At 55.1% G+C, this 13,924-nt stretch overlaps 1 protein-coding gene and 2 long non-coding RNA genes across 3 annotated transcripts in view; 1 reads left to right on the top strand and 2 right to left on the bottom strand.

Moving 5' to 3' along the window:
• Nucleotides 1–2,136: 2,136 nt before the first annotated feature.
• Nucleotides 2,137–13,924, top strand: part of LOC145517952 (uncharacterized) — a 76,179-nt gene continuing 64,391 nt past the window's right edge. Inside the window, exons 1-3 of the long non-coding RNA XR_014062438.1 lie at nt 2,137–2,356; nt 6,544–6,769; nt 9,878–9,989. This is a non-coding gene — a long non-coding RNA (uncharacterized LOC145517952). The remainder of the gene's footprint in view (nt 2,357–6,543; nt 6,770–9,877; nt 9,990–13,924) is intronic.
• Nucleotides 4,395–6,192, bottom strand: LOC145517965 (uncharacterized). Its single transcript, XR_014062451.1, has 3 exons — nt 6,009–6,192; nt 5,298–5,609; nt 4,395–5,047 (listed from the first exon to the last, which is right to left on the bottom strand). It is a non-coding gene; the product is annotated as an uncharacterized LOC145517965 (long non-coding RNA).
• On the bottom strand, nt 12,029–13,813 carry LOC145517938 (uncharacterized). Its single transcript, XM_081521277.1, has 3 exons — nt 13,644–13,813; nt 12,932–13,244; nt 12,029–12,681 (listed from the first exon to the last, which is right to left on the bottom strand). The coding sequence occupies exons 1-3, from the start codon at nt 13,776–13,778 to the stop codon at nt 12,053–12,055; spliced, it is 1,077 nt and encodes a 358-aa protein (XP_081377403.1). The 5' UTR covers nt 13,779–13,813; the 3' UTR covers nt 12,029–12,052.

Genomic DNA, 13,924 nt, shown 5'->3' with positions numbered 1-13,924 from the left:
TTCCCATTTGGATATTCTCCCCTTCTGTGTCAGAGACGAGTTGACCATGGATGCCGGGGTTTGTTTCTGGACCCTCAACTTTATTCCATCGATCTGGATCTGTGTGTGTTGTTGTATTCCCAATAGCATACTGTCCTGCTGCTGCCGCTGCGGCTAAGTCACTTCAGTCGTGTCTGACTCTGCGCGACCCCATGGCCTGCAGCCTACCAGGCTCCTCTGTCCAGGGCATTTTCCAGGCAAGAGTACTGGAGTGGGTCGCCATCGCCTTCTCCGATACTCTCCTGAGGATCCTAGTTTGCTCGTCTAATTTCCTTTCACACAACCTTGGATGTCCGTATCGGGGCTTTTTCGTCGGATTGTATTGACAATTTAGGCTCTTTTCTGTTTCCGTAACCCCTTTTGCAATTCTTTGTTCGGTGCGAAAATGCATTGGCATTTTGGGAGGAATAGCATCGAAGCTGTGGATTGCCTTGTGGGGCTGTGACATCATTTTCCCAATAGGAATTCTTTCAAGCCCTGAGCACAGCTTCTCTTTGCAGCGATTGGTGTGGGCTTGATCTTCCTTCTTCCATCTCTCGCCGTTTTGTGAGAACAGGTCCTTCCTTCCCTTCTGGGTTAGATGGACTCGTGGGTATCACTTCAGTGAATGGCATTGTCAGTGGGGGTGATAATTCCCTTCTCATTGGAAGACTTTGCTGTGAGTATTAGAAATGCAAGTGATTTCTCTTCCCCTTCCTCCCTGTCCATCTCTCAGAGCCACCGGGAAACAGAGGCCTCATCCAGGGTCACACAGGCCTGAGGGAGTGCAACTAGACTGTTGTTTCTTCAGGCCCTCAGTGCTGGACATCATCCGGGATACTCTGTGTGTGTCTTCCTCAGTCTGGTGTCCCTTCAGACCTTTCCCTAGTTTTCACAGGCTTGTTGTGTTGGTGTTCTTTGTCTGTTTGGAGACACATCCTTGAGAAGCTTTGTGTTTCCACTCATTCATCTCGCGATGTATGACCTGTCTTTTGCTTTTGTCATGAGGTCTTTCCCACAGTAGATATCTTTGATTTTGCAAAGTCCACTGTATTCTCTGGGTTGTTTTGTGGACTGCCTTTTAGTTTTGTGTGTGAAGACTCAAAGCACGTGTCCGGTTTCTGCTCATTGTTCTTCTAGATTTGTGACGAGTTTTCATGGAAACTTTGTCTAGGGATAACTGGAAGTGAACTCGGTGTAAGGTGTCAAGTCTCCATCTCCATTCATGTCATGCCCTGCAGTTTCCAATTCCCTGTTCCTGAGTGGTTTTGGAGACCTTGTGGGAAGTCTGGTTGCATCGGAGTTTGCGTTTCCACCTTGAGTAGATTCACACTGTTCTGCCCTCAGGGACACTGTCAAGGGGGAGTGAAGAGCAGCCTGCACTTCCAGCAGTGACCACACGGTGGGGCGAGTGCTGCTCTCCCCTCTGGGAGCCCCAGGCCACAGGCATCCCAGTGAGGAGCCAGCTTTGTGCTCAGCTGAAAGGAGTTAGTCTCTCAGGATCCTCTGAGCCCTTGCCTTTGGATCACCCAGGGTGGGCATTTACTGTGACAGAAAAAAATTGCCCTGAATTCCATGGACGGAAGAGCCTGGCTGTGTAGAGTTCGTGAGTTGCCGTGAATCAGACACAACTGAGGACACAAAAATTCAATAGACTAAAACCCTTTTTGGGGGTGGGGGAAGTGAAAGGGGGTGATGTGGGTTTTTTTGTCTTATATAATAGCCAAGGGAAATCTAGTTTAAACCTAAATTCACATAGATGGGAAAGGTATAGCTCTCCGTCACCCTATTAAAAAAAAAAAAAAAACTACTTAAATTTTCTGAAAGTTTATTTAGTAGCTTCCTTGAGCAGTTCATTGTGAAGCTTTTTTTTTTTTTCTGTCACATTGGCCTCATTAAAAAGTACGGTTTGCCTTTACTGGATAATTTCGTTCATTGGTTTGTTAGGGAATCTTGGTAATATTTGAGTTTCCTGGGGAGCATGGTCACATGACCTGGCCCTGGCCAATCGGTGCGTTCCAGCTCCCTGGCCAGTGTGATTGGCTCCGGACTGGGGCAGTGCCCAATCGGGGCCCAGGGTCGGGCCTCACGTTGGAAGCCAGGGGAAGACGAGCTCTCGTCCTGCTGGGGTAGGGGAAGGGGTGGGGCCGGGGGAGGTCAGGCTCCAGCAGTGGGAGGGGCTTGAGGTCCGCCTGCGGCAGTTGGTGACCTTCCTGCTCCCCTCAGGGCAGAGCCGCCGGCCTGAGAATGAGGGCACTGCTGAGCCCAGGGGCTGGGATGGCCCGTTGCTTCTGTGGTCCCAGAGCTCCACCCGAGACCTGAGGGAGGCCGTCTGCCCGTGAGTCCTCTCCCGCTTGTCTGTCAGCTTGTTTGAACCATGCTGGGTTTTCTGCCAAGCTGGCTAAGGGGAGTCCCTGGAAATGCAAGGGTGTGGGTTTTGGCAGACTTCAGGGAAGACATGCCAGATGAGCCTGGGAGACTCCCGCTTAATCTGGATTCAGGAGATATCTCTTCGGGCCAGCTAGTAATTGTAGGATAAGCCTAATGAGTCTTCACAGGATGAAGAGAGTAACGTGCCAAGGTAGCAATCGATGTCCTCATTCGAGAGGATGAAGCTGGTGCTCAGAGAAGGGGGGAACTTGGCCACAGCAAGGAGGTGTGCACCCAGACAGAACCCCCAGATCCGGCCATTTGAGCTCAGGGAGGCCACTGGTGTGGCTTGTCCCTGTGGCAGGGGCCGAGGCACGCAGCCCACCCTGATTCCTGCGGGGGCCTGACTTGGGAAGTGCCATCTGGTAGCTTTGAGACTCACCAAACCAAATTGCACTGGAGAGAGGAAGGACACCTTCCTTCATCCACCCCCCACCCCCGCCGGATTCCCACATACCCTGACCCCTTTCTCTGGATTTCGGAGCCATTTCCCGAGTCCCGCTCATATGACCTCATTCGAAGTGCACTGTGGACGAGCTGCCATCTGCAGCTGCTACCAAAGCAGCCAAGGGCTTTAGCTCCCGAGTACCTCCCTTCCTTTGGAACTTGGGGGCCCTCTACTCCCCACTTGCACGCCACAGACCTTTGCTGAGGATTGTGGGGACCCTCACTCAGTTTGCAGCACGTTGTAGCCATCCCTGTCCTCTCAATACCTCCCTTGCACCTCAGCTTGTGAGCTCCTTTGGAGCAGCGTGGCCCACCTGGCTGCAACGGAAGAGACACAGCTGACAGTGAAACAACAGCTTAGATCTGACAGCCGGAAAGCTCTGTCAAAAGGGACCTCCCTCTTCACACCGTAGAGGCTGTAGGAGCCGCCAGGGTTTGGGAACCAGTGCTGGGGCCAAAATGACTCCACAGCTGTTTTCCTTCCTGGGGAGGGTTCTGGCTCGAGTGGGAATGGCTCAAGTCTCCTAAGGTTCTGAAAGCCCACTGTGTGCAGATTCACGGTACACAGAGAGGAGAAGGTGGAGTCCTGCCCTGGAGGTGGGCACAGCTCACGGATGAGCCAGGCAGGCAGGCAGGCAGGCAGGGCATGAGAACACCTGAGCTGCCTTCATGAGTGAATGGTGTGGGGGCAGAGGAAGAGAAGCCGGTCTGCTCCCTCATGTGGTGCCCAGGGCAGGTTGTCCCCAGAGGAAACCCTTACGACGGTGAGGACTATCACTGCTGTTTCCCAAGGGGTTCCGTCGGTGCGTGTCTTCCCCGGAGCGGTCAGGCCGTCTCTAAAGTACACTGGCCATGGGCATTGCCTCTCCTTGGAACTTCCCATGTGTTTCTCTTTTTTATGGAACAGTGATTTTTCTAGAGGGGTTCTGGGCCACAAGGTTGTTGGGTCATTTTCTAGCCTGCTGTCGTGAAGAACGCTTTCCTGGGCGTTGGGGTGGTTTGTTGTTCCAGCTCCCTTTCTTGGCTTCTTTTGGGAGCTGGTGCAACAAGAGGAGCTCAGCCTCTGCCTTCTGGCTGAGATGTCACCCTTCAAACAGCAATGCCTACCTGGAGATAATGATGGCATTTGCCAAAAGGGCTTCGTTTGGCACATGATATCTTGAAAGGACGTACACCGTCCTTTCAGCTATCAAAGGCTACTTCAAAGGACATAAAAATGAGAACTCTCCAATGGAGTCTTACAGTAGGTGGAGAGTCCGAAAAAAACTCCTTCAGTCATTTCACTGAGAGGCATTGATTGGGGACACCAAGAATATAGGAAGGAATGCAGAAAGAAAAGATGAAATTGTGTTCAGGATCGGGGGGAGGGATGAACAGGGCGTGCTTGCCTTGAATCCAGGCTTTGTTTGCGGGTGGGGCATAAAGATGGAAGGGGTCTGCAACTACAAAGTGGTGATGGTAACACAGTATCACCAGAGTTACACAACAGTGTTCCCAAATTGCAACAATGATGAAAAAGTTTACTAATCCCAACTTAACCAACAGAAATACACGAAACCATACAAAAAATAAAACATCACCAGAAAGGTGGAAACAAACCGAATGCAAAGCAGTTCAGGGGAAAGGAACTCCATGTCCCCTGGGGGCAGAACGAGTTGCCGGCGTCCACGGTGAGCAGACAGGGATGGAGGCTGCAGAGCCGACCGCTGCCCTGGACGTGGTGTTTCCGGCAAGGGCTCTGGGTCTCTGTCCAGAGCGGGGGCTCGTTCTTTCTGCAGGGGCGGGTGAGTCATCGTCGGCATCTGGGTGTTGCGCGGGAGCCAGGGCAGGCTCTCCCTGCCGAGGCGGTGACTCCTCCTCTGCCTCGGGTTCTCCTGCCAAAGCCCGAGCAGGTACAGGTGCACGTGGAGGTGGAGGTTCTCGCTGAGGGGGTGGGACATCAGTGCCTGGAGCTGGGGGTCCTGCAGGCACGGAGATCCGATCTGCCCGGTGTGCTGGCCAGTACCCAGCTGGCCTGGTGTCTCTGCGAGGGCAAGTCTCGGTTCTCCATCAGCCCTCGGTGGATTCCTGGGTCCTGCACCTGGAGCCACCACCTCTGTAGGGACAGGTCTGGGAAGTGGAGCCTGGTTCCAGTTGGAGGCCAGTGCTAGAGCTGGGGGAGAAGCAAAGTTTACCCACAGGCCAGCCTTGGCATGTGCGTATCCCGGGACAGAAAGCTTCCAAGAGATTCCCAAAGAATACCCAGCGTCGGATGTCTTTTGGGACTGAAGTGTGCAAGATGGGGGTGGGGGTGTGAGGCCAGCGCTTGCTGCAGGCCCAGCAGCATCTTTCGGGGACTCGTCCCTGTGTAGCTCAGCACCCCCTCCCCACACACTCCCGTGCACCAGCCCCAGCGTCCTCACCTCTGTGCTCTGGCGTGCTGGGCTCCAGGTCCTCCTGCTGCCTCAGAGGCCGGGGTTCTCGGGACTCTGGGTCGGAGCCAGGTGTGCTGAGCTCCGTGGCAGCCTCAGACTGGGCCGCCGGGTGTATCCTGGGCGGTGTCTCGGCAGCAGGCCTTCCCCGCCTCCGCTTCGCCCCGGTGGGGCTGATGCCTCCGTGGGCACGCTCACCTGGAGCCTGCACTGGGCCTCACGGGCGGGGGAGTGGTGCTCCGACCCCTCCCTCCAGGAGGTGGACGAGGTGTCCCCGTCCTCGGCCTCATCACGTGGGAAGCTCTGCAACGACAGTGACCGTCAGCCAGCCGTGCTGGGAGTTTTCCGAGCTGGGCCTGGCCAGTGGAGCCGCTGCTTCTGCCTGCTCGAACTTCTCTTCCCAGAAGGGTCAGAGACGTGTGTCTGCTCACATCCCCACCCGGGAGGAAAGAGACCCACCTGAGGGTGTGAGGTCAGCCTGGGCGGCCGGCGCTGCCCGCACTCTCCCCATCCCACCCAGCCTGCTCTCCCCTGGGGTGTGGACACAACTTGTCTGCAGGCTTCTGACCCCACATCCGCCTGGGCTTCCTTGAGGGAGACACACCCCGAGAAACCCGCATCCACACACACAGGCAAAGGACCCGGTGTTTCCGGGTGGCATGGGAGAGGTGGCCTGGCCCGGCCTGGGGCTCCCCGTGTTACCTTTCTGTTTCTCCGGGCAAAGGGCCAGAGGCCTCTCGGGGGTGCCCTGAGCCAACGTCGACAGGGTGCCCACGCACACTGCCTGTGAGCTCTCCTGCGGCCTCGGGCTCTGGGCAGGGGCAAACAGCAGAACATCCTGGCAGCAAGTGATCTGGCTGGGGGCTCCTCTCCGCTCTGGAGGCCTGGATACCCGGGTTGCGGGTTCTGTTGGGTTCTGTTGCTGGCAGGTGACATCATTTCCTGGGGTTCGTGCTGAGGTCCCTTCCCCAAAACTTCCCAAGGGAATCTCTGGGTTTCTGACTGCTCGACCACCCCCCTTAGGCCATGTGCAGGCACAGTGACAGCCACACAGCCCAGCCCACAGCCCTGGGGAGGCCTGGGTGCAGCCAGGGCCTGAGCTCCGAGGACCCCGCTGCTCTCAGACCAGGCTCCTTCTTCTCATAAGTGGTGTGGCCCTGGACAAGCATATGCCCCTCAGGGTTTCCCCAGTCTCTCCATCTGCAGAGAGGGGGTCATTCTCCCATCTGTTTCCTAGGTCTGGCGGCCTACGAGCAGCTCCATGCCTTTCCACCTGGGGCCGATATCACGTGGAGCTTGTGCGCTGAGACTTCAGAAAGAAAGACTCCATCCAGGGCTGACACAGCACAGAATGGGGCAGAACGAGGCCTGGATGCGCCGTGGAACCCAGGAAAAGGCACTCCCCCTCCTGACTGTTTTGAGACCCCGCATCCAAGTTGGAGCACCGAAAGGAAGACTCGAAGGTCTCCCTCTCTTATAGAAAAGAGTAGCCAACTTTCTGGTCCTCTGTTTGCATTGAGATTCTGTTCAAGTGTCCCAGCTCGGCTTCTGCGGGTGGCTGAGCTTCTAATGGATCCCTGGGTTCTTGTCTTTTCCTCTCCAAACCTTCCGTCCTTTTCCCCCTTCTGGGGTGGATGGGCGCTGTCATTGCTTCTACCTTCGAGACAGAGTGATGAAAAGTCTGGGCCATCGACTCCTTTCCTCTCTTTGGTTCCGTGTCTCTCTCTGGCTGTGTCCCTCTCTTTTCCTTTCTCGATTCAGTCTGTGTCTTCCTCTTTCTCTCTCGTGTGTGGATGGATGGATGCTAGGAATGCACATGTATATGATTAGATGAGGGTTATGTTTTAGGGATAGGTTAGAGGGAGAGAAAGGCTTTAGGTCGGAGTTGGTCATGGGGGAAGGGTCAAGGGTGGTGGTGGTGTTTCTTGGAATCTGAGTGCTGTGCATTCTTCGTCTCTTTCCATATGAACCCCTTCTCAGATACACCACTTGCAAGGAGTCTCTCATGTTCCGTTTCCTATCTTTTGCATTTGTGAATGCTTAGCTTCTCTGTTGTGAAGAGGTTCCATTGGATGGAAACCCATTGGTGTACTTCGTTTCCCTCTTTCCCTTACTTGAAGAGACCCATTTCTACCTCCGCCCAGCAAATGGCAAGGAGACTCTGATGTTAAGGAGCCTTTGACCTACGCTTCTTTCTAGCTATCTCATGACATCAGCCTTTAGGGTGAGGGTTTTCCCCGATATTGAGGTGGTGTGAGATCAAAACCAATAGCGTTCTTCAGATGTAGCTGTCTGGTTTTCCCATGGACATTGATTGAAGAGGCTTTCTTGTTCCCATTTGGATATTCTCCCCTTCTGTGTCAGAGACGAGTTGACCATGGATGCCGGGGTTTGTTTCTGGACCCTCAACTTTATTCCATCGATCTGGATCTGTGTGTGTTGTTGTATTCCCAATAGCATACTGTCCTGCTGCTGCCGCTGCGGCTAAGTCACTTCAGTCGTGTCTGACTCTGCGCGACCCCATGGCCTGCAGCCTACCAGGCTCCTCTGTCCAGGGCATTTTCCAGGCAAGAGTACTGGAGTGGGTCGCCATCGCCTTCTCCGATACTCTCCTGAGGATCCTAGTTTGCTCGTCTAATTTCCTTTCACACAACCTTGGATGTCCGTATCGGGGCTTTTTCGTCGGATTGTATTGACAATTTAGGCTCTTTTCTGTTTCCGTAACCCCTTTTGCAATTCTTTGTTCGGTGCGAAAATGCATTGGCATTTTGGGAGGAATAGCATCGAAGCTGTGGATTGCCTTGTGGGGCTGTGACATCATTTTCCCAATAGGAATTCTTTCAAGCCCTGAGCACAGCTTCTCTTTGCAGCGATTGGTGTGGGCTTGATCTTCCTTCTTCCATCTCTCGCCGTTTTGTGAGAACAGGTCCTTCCTTCCCTTCTGGGTTAGATGGACTCGTGGGTATCACTTCAGTGAATGGCATTGTCAGTGGGGGTGATAATTCCCTTCTCATTGGAAGACTTTGCTGTGAGTATTAGAAATGCAAGTGATTTCTCTTCCCCTTCCTCCCTGTCCATCTCTCAGAGCCACCGGGAAACAGAGGCCTCATCCAGGGTCACACAGGCCTGAGGGAGTGCAACTAGACTGTTGTTTCTTCAGGCCCTCAGTGCTGGACATCATCCGGGATACTCTGTGTGTGTCTTCCTCAGTCTGGTGCCCCTTCAGACCTTTCCCTAGTTTTCACAGGCTTGTTGTGTTGGTGTTCTTTGTCTGTTTGGAGACACATCCTTGAGAAGCTTTGTGTTTCCACTCATTCATCTCGCGATGTATGACCTGTCTTTTGCTTTTGTCATGAGGTCTTTCCCACAGTAGATATCTTTGATTTTGCAAAGTCCACTGTATTCTCTGGGTTGTTTTGTGGACTGCCTTTTAGTTTTGTGTGTGAAGACTCAAAGCACGTGTCCGGTTTCTGCTCATTGTTCTTCTAGATTTGTGACAAGTTTTCATGGAAACTTTGTCTAGGGATAACTGGAAGTGAACTCGATGTAAGGTGTCAAGTCTCCATCTGCATTCATGTCATGCCCTGCAGTTTCCAATTCCCTGTTCCTGAGTGGTTTTGGAGACCTTGTGGGAAGTTTGGTTGCATCGGAGTTTGCGTTTCCACCTTGAGTAGATTCACACTGTTCTGCCCTCAGGGACACTGTCAAGGGGGAGTGAGGAGCAGCCTGCACTTCCAGCAGTGACCACACGGTGGGGCGATTGCTGCTCTCCCCTCTGGGAGCCCCAGGCCACAGGCATCCCAGTGAGGAGCCAGCTCTGTGCTCAGCTGAAAGGAGTTAGTCTCTCAGGAGCCTCTGAGCCCTTGCCTTTGGATCACCCAGGGTGGGCATTTACTGTGACAGAAAAAAATTGCCCTGAATTCCATGGACGGAAGAGCCTGGCTGTGTAGAGTTCGTGAGTTGCCGTGAATCAGACACAACTGAGGACACAAAAATTCAATAGACTAAAACCCTTTTTGGGGGTGGGGGAAGTGAAAGGGGGTGATGTGGGTTTTTTTGTCTTATATAATAGCCAAGGGAAATCTAGTTTAAACCTAAATTCACATAGATGGGAAAGGTATAGCTTTCCGTCACCCTATTAAAAAAAAAAAACTACTTAACTTTTCTGAAAGTTTATTTAGTAGCTTCCTTGAGCAGTTCATTGTGAAGCTTTTTTTTTTTTTCTGTCACTTTGGCCTCATTAAAAAGTACGGTTTGCCTTTACTGGATAATTTCGTTCATTGGTTTGTTAGGGAATCTTGGTAATATTTGAGTTTCCTGGGGAGCATGGTCACATGACCTGGCCCTGGCCAATCGGTGCGTTCCACCTCCCTGGCCACTGTGATTGGCTCCGGACTGGGGCAGTGCCCAATCGGGGCCCAGGGTCGGGCCTCACGTTGGAAGCCAGGGGAAGACGAGCTCTCGTCCTGCTGGGGTAGGGGAAGGGGTGGGGCCGGGGGAGGTCAGGCTCCAGCAGTGGGAGGGGCTTGAGGTCCGCCTGCGGCAGTTGGTGACCTTCCTGCTCCCCTCAGGGCAGAGCCGCCGGCCTGAGAATGAGGGCACTGCTGAGCCCAGGGGCTGGGATGGCCCGTTGCTGCTGTGGTCCCAGAGCTCCACCCGAGACCTGAGGGAGGCCGTCTGCCCGTGAGTCCTCTCCCGCTTGTCTGTCAGCTTGTTTGAACCATGCTGGGTTTTCTGCCCAGCTGGCTAAGGGGAGTCCCTGGAAATGCAAGGGTGTGGGTTTTGGCAGACTTCAGGGAAGACATGCCAGATGAGCCTGGGAGACTCCCGCTTAATCTGGATTCAGGAGATATCTCTTCGGGCCAGCTAGTAATTGTAGGATAAGCCTAATGAGTCTTCACAGGATGAAGAGAGTAACGTGCCAAGGTAGCAATCGATGTCCTCATTCGAGAGGATGAAGCTGGTGCTCAGAGAAGGGGGGAACTTGGCCACAGCAAGGAGGTGTGCACCCAGACAGAACCCCCAGATCCGGCCATTTGAGCTCAGGGAGGCCACTGGTGTGGCTTGTCCCTGTGGCAGGGGCCGAGGCACGCAGCCCACCCTGATTCCTGCGGGGGCCTGACTTGGGAAGTGCCATCTGGTAGCTTTGAGACTCACCAAACCAAATTGCATTGGAGAGAGGAAGGACACCTTCCTTCATCCACCCCCCACCCCCGCCGGATTCCCACATACCCTGACCCCTTTCTCTGGATTTCGGAGCCATTTCCCGAGTCCCGCTCATATGACCTCATTCGAAGTGCACTGTGGACGAGCTGCCATCTGCAGCTGCTACCACAGCAGCCAAGGGCTTTAGCTCCCAAGTACCTCCCTTCCTTTGGAACTTGGGGGCCCTCTACTCCCCACTTGCACGCCACAGACCTTTGCTGAGGATTGTGGGGACCCTCACTCAGTTTGCAGCACGTTTTAGCCATCCCTGTCCTCTCAATTCCTCCCTTGCAACTCAGCTTGTGAGCTCCTTTGGAGCAGCGTGGCCCACCTGGCTGCAACGGAAGAGACACAGCTGACAGTGAAACAACAGCTTAGATCTGACAGCCGGAAAGCTCTGTCAAAAGGGACCTCCCTCTTCACACCGTAGAGGCTGTAGGAGCCGCCAGGGTTTGGGAACCAGTGCTGGGGCCAAAATGACTCCACAGCTGTTTTCCTTCCTGGGGAGGGTTCTGGCTCGAGTGGGAATGGCTCAAGTCTCCTAAGGTTCTGAAAGCCCACTGTGTGCAGATTCACGGTACACAGAGAGGAGAAGGTGGAGTCCTGCCCTGGAGGTGGGCACAGCTCACGGATGAGCCAGGCAGGCAGGCAGGCAGGCAGGGCATGAGAACACCTGAGCTGCCTTCATGAGTGAATGGTGTGGGGGCAGAGGAAGAGAAGCCGGTCTGCTCCCTCATGTGGTGCCCAGGGCAGGTTGTCCCCAGAGGAAACCCTTACGACGGTGAGGACTATCACTGCTGTTTCCCAAGGGGTTCCGTCGGTGCGTGTCTTCCCCGGAGCGGTCAGGCCGTCTCTAAAGTACACCGGCCATGGGCATTGCCTCTCCTTGGAACTTCCCATGTGTTTCTCGTTTTTATGGAACAGTGATTTTTCTAGAGGGGTTCTGGGCCACAAGGTTGTTGGGTCATTTTCTAGCCTTCTGTCGTGAAGAACGCTTTCCTGGGCGTTGGGGTGGTTTGTTGTTCCAGCTCCCTTTCTTGGCTTCTTTTGGGAGCTGGTGCAACAAGAGGAGCTCAGCCTCTGCCTTCTGGCTGAGATGTCACCCTTCAAACAGCAATGCCTGCCTGGAGATAATGATGGCATTTGCCAAAAGGGCTTCGTTTGGCACATGATATCTTGAAAGGACGTACACCGTCCTTTCAGCTATCAAAGGCTACTTCAAAGGACATAAAAATGAGAACTCTCCAATGGAGTCTTACAGTAGGTGGAGAGTCCGAAAAAAACTCCTTCAGTCATTTCACTGAGAGGCATTGATTGGGGACACCAAGAATATAGGAAGGAATGCAGAAAGAAAAGATGAAATTGTGTTCAGGATCGGGGGGGAGGGATGAACAGGGCGTGCTTGCCTTGAATCCAGGCTTTGTTGGCGGGTGGGGCATAAAGATGGAAGGGGTCTGCAACTACAAAGTGGTGATGGTAACACAGTATCACCAGAGTTACACAACAGTGTTCCCAAATTGCAACAATGATGAAAAAGTTTACTAATCCCAACTTAACCAACAGAAATACACGAAACCATACAAACAATAAAACATCACCAGAAAGGTGGAAACAAACCAAATGCAAAGCAGTTCAGGGGAAAGGAACTCCATGTCCCCTGGGGGCAGAACGAGTTGCCGGCGTCCACGGTGAGCAGACAGGGATGGAGGCTGCAGAGCCGACCGCTGCCCTGGACGTGGTGTTTCCGGCAAGGGCTCTGGGTCTCTGTCCAGAGCGGGGGCTCGTTCTTCCTGCAGGGGCGGGTGAGTCATCGTCGGCGTCTGGGTGTTGCGCGGGAGCCAGGGCAGGCTCTCCCTGCCGAGGCGGTGACTCCTCCTCTGCCTCGGGTTCTCCTGCCAAAGCCCGAGCAGGTACAGGTGCACGTGGAAGTGGAGGTTCTCGCTGAGGGGGTGGGACATCAGTGCCTGGAGCTGGGGGTCCTGCAGGCACGGAGATCCGATCTGCCTGGTGTGCTGGCCAGTACCCAGCTGGCCTGGTGTCTCTGCGAGGGCAAGTCTCGGTTCTCCATCTGCCCTCGGTGGATTCCTGGGTCCTGCACCTGGAGCCACCACCTCTGTAGGGACAGGTCTGGGAAGTGGAGCCTGGTTCCAGTTGGAGGCCAGTGCTAGAGCTGGGGGAGAAGCAAAGTTTACCCACAGGCCAGCCTTGGCATGTGCGTATCCCGGGACAGAAAGCTTCCAAGAGATTCCCAAAGAATACCCAGCGTCGGATGTCTTTTGGGACTGAAGTGTGCAAGATGGGGGTGGGGGTGTGAGGCCAGCGCTTGCTGCAGGCCCAGCAGCATCTTTCGGGGACTCGTCCCTGTGTAGCTCAGCACCCCCTCCCCACACACTCCCGTGCACCAGCCCCAGCGTCCTCACCTCTGTGCTCTGGCGTGCTGGGCTCCAGGTCCTCCTGCTGCCTCAGAGGCCGGGGTTCTCGGGACTCTGGGTCGGAGCCGGGTGTGCTGAGCTCCGTGGCAGCCTCAGACTGGGCCGCCGGGTGTATCCTGGGCGGTGTCTCGGCAGCAGGCCTTCCCCGCCTCCGCTTCGCCCCCGGTGGGGCTGATGCCTCCGTGGGCACGCTCACCTGGAGCCTGCACTGGGCCTCACGGGCGGGGGGGTGGTGCTCCGACCCCTCCCTCCAGGAGGTGGACGGGGTGTCCCCGTCCTCGGCCTCATCACGTGGGAAGCTCTGCAACGACAGTGACCGTCAGCCAGCCGTGCTGGGAGTTTTCCGAGCTGGGCCCGGCCAGTGGAGCCGCTGCTTCTGCCTGCTCGAACTTCTCTTCCCAGAAGGGTCAGAGACGTGTGTCTGCTCACATCCCCACCCGGGAGGAAAGAGACCCACCTGAGGGTGTGAGGTCAGCCTGGGCGGCCGGCGCTGCCCGCACTCTCCCCATCCCACCCAGCCTGCTCTCCCCTGGGGTGTGGACACAACTTGTCCGCAGGCTTCTGACCCCACATCCGCCTGGGCTTCCTTGAGGGAGACACACCCCGAGAAACCCGCATCCACACACACAGGCAAAGGACCCGGTGTTTCCGGGTGGCATGGGAGAGGTGGCCTGGCCCGGCCTGGGGCTCCCCGTGTTACCTTTCTGTTTCTCCGGGCAAAGGGCCAGAGGCCTCTCGGGGGTGCCCTGAGCCAACGTCGACAGGGTGCCCACGCACACTGCCTGTGAGCTCTCCTGCGGCCCCGGGCTCTGGGCAGGGGCAAACAGCAGAACATCCTGGCAGCAAGTGATCTGGCTGGGGGCTCCTCTCCGCTCTGGAGGCCTGGATACCCGGGTTGCGGGTTCTGTTGGGTTCTGTTGCCGGCAGGTGACATCATTTCCTGGGGTTCGTGCTGAGGTCCCTTCCCCAAAACTTCCCAAG

Source organism: Giraffa tippelskirchi, chromosome 8 (genome assembly GCF_054371585.1).
Source record: "Giraffa tippelskirchi isolate mGirTip1 chromosome 8, T2T-mGirTip1v1.2.pri, whole genome shotgun sequence".
Taxonomy (NCBI): domain Eukaryota; kingdom Metazoa; phylum Chordata; class Mammalia; order Artiodactyla; family Giraffidae; genus Giraffa; species Giraffa tippelskirchi.
The sequence above is the reverse complement of the archived record's forward strand: the minus strand, read 5'-3'. Positions and strand labels throughout refer to the sequence as shown.

Bases quoted from the DNA above. Each gene is read 5' to 3' on its own strand.
- LOC145517938 (XM_081521277.1), bottom strand. From the start codon at position 13,778: ATGTTCTGCTGTTTGCCCCTGCCCAGAGCCCGGGGCCGCAGGAGAGCT. The intron at 13,245-13,643 runs GTAACACGGGGA...CTGTCGTTGCAG, and splicing joins TTGCCCGGAGAAACAGAAAG to AGCTTCCCACGTGATGAGGC. The intron at 12,682-12,931 runs GTGAGGACGCTG...CTTCTCCCCCAG, and splicing joins CAGCACGCCAGAGCACAGAG to CTCTAGCACTGGCCTCCAAC.